The sequence below is a fragment of the Olea europaea genome, unplaced genomic scaffold (genome assembly GCF_002742605.1).
Source record: "Olea europaea var. sylvestris unplaced genomic scaffold, O_europaea_v1 scaffold349, whole genome shotgun sequence".
Lineage (NCBI taxonomy): Eukaryota > Viridiplantae > Streptophyta > Magnoliopsida > Lamiales > Oleaceae > Olea > Olea europaea.
Genome location: NW_019254008.1, coordinates 180,708 through 186,009, shown reverse-complemented (window position 1 = coordinate 186,009; position 5,302 = coordinate 180,708). Strand labels below are relative to the sequence as shown.

The following is a 5,302-nucleotide window of genomic DNA, read 5'->3' as shown; positions in this document are numbered from 1 at the left end:
ACAAATACCAAAAAGTACTTTTATTTCAACATTTTTCACGTAAAAAATTATATCAATCAAACACAATAATTGACAATTTTCATTAAAATAATTTCTAGGCAATTCAATTATCTGAAATTCGTTTTCTTTTTACCCAAATTTCATCTTTGCAATCAAACGTACCTTAGGTCAAATTACATGCAGAAAACCTAAAAATTAAAACCCACTAATATAACTAAAAACCTTGTGATCTGCAACTAGTTTTGTTTTTTCTTTTTATTGTTTTAGATTTTTTTTTAGTTCGCTTTTTGATTCTTGATCCTTAATATTTTACGAATCAATATGTACTTTTTTTGTACCTTGTTGTGTTTACCGTTACTTTCTTTGTTATGATTCGCTGTTTGATACTCATTTTAGAGGTTATTTTTCAAATTCATTTACAATCACATCTCATGAAACTCACAATTTAATCAACTTTTCAACCATATTTCATCAATTTGTATCAAAGTCTACTTACCTAAACCAAATAGGACTTAATATTATATTTTTTGCTACTCTTAATTAATGTCTCAATCAGTGGGCGGACCTAGGGGGTCCTATAGGATTAATTTACCCCCCAATTTCTGACCTTTTTCTGCTTTATTATTATTATTATTATTTTTTAGATTGTCAAAGTATAAAACCTACATTATAAATATATTATGCAATCGGTAATTCCAAACTCAACTTTGTGCCCCTCTCTCTCTTTCTCTCTCTCTCTCTCTCTCTCTCAATCTGTCAACTACGGATTGTTATTACCATTTACGATTTACTCACTATTTGAAAATTTAATTGTAACCCTCTAACTAAAAGTGTCTGGGTCCGTCCCTGGTCTCAATCCTGTTCATAACAAATGCTGTTACCACTATTGTGTTTTGTGTTTCTTCCTTTTCTCTAGCTTGTTCGTGCTTTCTTGAAAGATTAATAATAGTTGGGTGAAACTCTATAGCATTAAAGGGAGCCAAAAATGAGAGTAAAAGCACGCCCATTTCTCGAAGGTTTTCTTTCATTTGTCATGTCACGAAATATTAACGCTTCTGAAAAAAAATAGTCGTACAAAAAGAACAAATCAGAGTAACAAACGCAACACAAAGAACTTGACGCCTGTGGCGTAGAGGTACTGAGTGTCAAATAAGCTTGTTGATTTGATTGGTTAATATGTACATTCATTCAACAAAGCAACTCGGTCGAGAAAATATTACAAATAGGCAACTCGACTACAATCTCTAGATGAAGCAGAGATTGAGGGCTCTTGATAATTCAACAAAGTTATCCATTCGAATCAAAACGGCATGGTTGGGTGACTTTGTAACTTTAAAGTATTTTAAATTGCGAAATTTAACCTAAAAAAGATGTTGAAATGACAAAAGAAATTGTAAATGGTTGTAATTTAATAATAGATCTTGCTACATGTACAGAGTGTGCCATTATTATTATAAGGTCAATTAGTACAAAACGTCCCTACGTATTATGATTTTTGTGAAAAACATTCAAACCTTTCTTTTTTTGGCGCATTTCATCCCTACATTTACCTTTTTCTTGTGCAAAATATCATTTTCAATTTTTTCTCATTAAAAAGTTATAAAATGACTAACATACCTTTCTATTTAAATAAAAAAACAAAAATAAAGAACTAATTGTAATCATAGTCCCAATTTTTAAAAAAGTTCAAAAAAGTCCCTAATAAAATAAAAAAAATAAATTCTCCATCTCCACCTCCTCCACCACCACCACCAATTTTCGTTAGTTGCCCTGGCCACTGGAAACTACCCTCCATGTCGACGGCCTCTCACATATAGCACAATTCAACAAACAACCAAGTTAGAGATAGAAATTGGTGGAAAACAACCCCGATTTTTCGCGCCCTATACAAATCGATTCGACCACTTTCAAAGACACTCATGATCATCCACTTCCACCCATCATCTCCCATTATCTACGCGAAGGTCGTAATGGATTAACATCACCAAAAAAGGCCTTAAATGTTGCTAAATCTTTTTGTAAAACAAGCTTGGTTCATAGGCACAATGAGGCAGTAGCGCCTCTGCTAATTGATGGGTCCCAAGCTATTTTTCCACCAAATTGCCACCAATCGAGCGTCCAGCAGCCTCATAAGACATTGCATGTGCATTCAATTGATTCAATCCAACCTCCAATCGATCCAATTTTTCAAACCAATTCTGCAAATTCTTCTAGGGCAAATGTGCTTGCACTTTCTCCTCCTATTCCTCCTCTCTCAGTTCCACACCAATTCTCTTCCCAGAGGACTCTTTACCCATGGAATCCTCCTTATTTTCAGTCACAAAGGCCACCATTGACCAGGGATTGTTCACACTTGATGAAACCCAGTAATATTTATGGATATGGTAATGGACCTTGCGGTTGTAATGGTAATGTTATAGTCGGAGCCCGAACTAGAACTGGAGAATTAGCTCCACATCAGCTCGGAATGGTGCAGATGCAAAGGGTAGGTGGGGTTGGGTCGTTTGAATCGGTGCTGATGGTCCAAAGGACAACTGCAGAAAAATGACTCAGGCTGTTTGGTGTGAACATGGAGTATCCCATGTTGTCTTTACAACTATGTTCGGACTTTTGAACTTTTTTTTTAGTTGGGACTCTTTTGAACTTTTTTTAAAATTTGGGATTATGATTGCAATTAGTTCTTTATTTTTGTTTTTTATTTAAATAGAAGGGTATATTAGTCATTTATAACTTTTTATTGAGAAAAATGATGAAAATGATGTTTTGCAAAGAAAAGGTAAAGGTAGGGATGAAATGCGCTAAAAAATGAAAGGTATAGACGTTTTCCACAAAAATCATGAAAGGTAGGGATGTTTTGTGCTAATTACCCTTATTATTCTTATTATTATTGCAAGATTGCCACATGTCAACACTACTTGGGTCTATTTGAATCTTTTTTTTTCCCCAACAGCTAATGCAGTTGTAACACCTAGCTTCCTGGCATTTTTCCTTGACAAAATGCCTTGTACAAGTGGCTTAACTCATTAATTATTATATGTGAATTCCTATTTTTACACCTCTATTTATAAGTTAGATCATGTGACAATCAACTAAGCAAAAAGTTACGCAAAGGTCAGCACTTGGCCACACATTGCCTCTTTCACAAACCCTTTCCAAAGCAACTAGGACATGCCTTTAGGTTTCTCATCTAGGACAATTGTTATTCGATGCTGCATCACCTCTCCGACACAGTTCATATCTAAGACGATGAGTATCTGCTGCAAGTCTCACCTCAAACAAATTGCACAAAGTATATTGTATAGAATGATTGATATGATAACTCTGCAAGTTGACTCCTTATTAAATTACTGTCTTTCTGCCTATTTAGGCTATGGAAACCATATGCTATAGTTGCTATGGATTGATGAAATTGAGCTAGGCCAAAAAGTCATCAGGATGAGGTCTCATGTAAGCCACATGTCAAGCATCGGGTGAGCATTGACTCATCTCTCTTGGCTTCAAAGCTCATTGAGAGGGACAATGAAGACAGTAATCTTCCTTTCTCTTAGGAGATCAAGACAACATTCATCCCCTCCAATTTTGCGATGCCCAGGATCCCTTTATTTGTCCCATCTGATTTCTAGAAATCATTCGTCCCCTTCCTTACCCTTTGGTTTTATCCCAAATAAGATTTCTAATGAAACAATTGTTTTATAGATAGTCATTAAAGGTAAAAAATTGTAAATTGAATTATTATATGTGAATAACTATTCTAACCTAGTATTGCTTTGTCTTACATATAAATATAGAATTATATAAATTCTCCAATAAGCCATTTTTCGAAAAATCACTTCTTAATAATATATCATTCCCACACAGCAATTTCCAAGATCACTAACCCTTGGTTCTAGGGCTAGATTAATGTACTCTCTCTCAGAACTTGGAAAAATTTTAATCAAAGAATAAAATAGTTTTTCAAATCAAAATGGGCCCACCCAAAACAGGGCCTTTTACATGCTGAACAATCCCAACACCGTCTCATTTTGACAGCCCACACTTCCCTTCTCTACTCACACAGGGAAAAGGGGAGAGATGTGCAACAAGACACAGAGAGAGGCATTTAAAGACACATTCCCTGTACATATGGTCAACAGAGAGTACCAAAAGGCCATTAGAAAACATATGGGCAATTTTCATTAACTAACAGTCAGATAAACATCTTTCTTTTCCTTGATTACTTTCATCAGCACACTTTTTAAGGGCCTCTTAATTTCCTGCAAAATCCACATTTTATGTTCCTTTTTAAAGAATGTTCAGCTCACTTGAAAGAAAACTCATTCAGCATTTTTGTGAAGTATTCAGTCATAATACTTAAATAAGGACCTCAAAAGGTACTTTTTAGTAAGCAGGAGCTCAACGTGCTCTTACACCATTCTTCCTTTAAAGTTCTCTCAAACTAGGAGTCTAGGACCTGGACCCCACACTAAAAATTCCTTTTATGAGCTTCCCACCCCAAGAAAATCAATGAATGCCATGTTTTTCTTGTTAAATATTCCATTCTCGTTTTCTCCAAACAAGAGGAGATTGGCCCTGTTGTTGGCTACTGATTCTGATGCAGAAACTTCAGAATTTGATTCTGAGTGACCTGATTGATCCACATTTGCAGCATTTGTTACATGCCCTTTGCTATACACCTGATTATTACCCTGGATGACGCTGCTTCCTGCATTGATCAGCATTTTTCATTAAGAAAATTATCATAATTTTGTCTCCATGGATCAAGAAGAAAAAACATGCTGTCAAGCCTTTTTCGAAGTTTCAATGCATCATAGATATTAAAATAAGTGGATAATTGAAATATTTAAGGAGACAAAATGATCAATACTCATAAGAGGCTCCAATAAATTTATCTGCTGGACATGACCAAAATTGCTGGAAATTGTTGATTCACTGCCTTCATTATTTTGGACCTGTGAAAAAAAGGGTTTTTTTCTTCTGTAAAAATGGTTTTGATCTCTGTGTTTTCTTGCCATAATCACATGCCAATGGTTTTTCACTGCGTTATCAGTTCGGCCTGGGAATAATTTGGCTATCATAGCCCATTTGTTGCCATACATTTTGTGTGCAGACAAAAGGCTTTCCTCTTCCTCTTCTGTGAATGATCTTTTGTTAATCCTTGGATCCAACTGGTTAAACCATCTTAATCTGCAACTTTTTCCTGCAATTATCGATGAAGGTAGCCACAAATTAAGTCTTCTTGTTATTAAATTTGACACGTTATATCCCCCCCCCCCCCCCCCCCCCCCTCTTCCCAAAAAAATCC

General features: G+C 35.3%; 1 protein-coding gene across 1 annotated transcript in view; it reads right to left on the bottom strand.

Annotated features, from left to right (window-relative positions):
• Positions 1–3,866: 3,866 nt before the first annotated feature.
• Positions 3,867–5,302, bottom strand: part of LOC111386271 (transcription factor MYB52-like) — a 9,012-nt gene continuing 7,576 nt past the window's right edge. Inside the window, exons 3-4 of the mRNA XM_023010734.1 lie at positions 4,865–5,284; positions 3,867–4,702 (exon numbers count right to left, since the gene is read on the bottom strand). Coding sequence (XP_022866502.1) covers positions 4,476–4,702; positions 4,865–5,284 — 647 coding nt within the window. The 3' untranslated portion in view covers positions 3,867–4,475. The remainder of the gene's footprint in view (positions 4,703–4,864; positions 5,285–5,302) is intronic.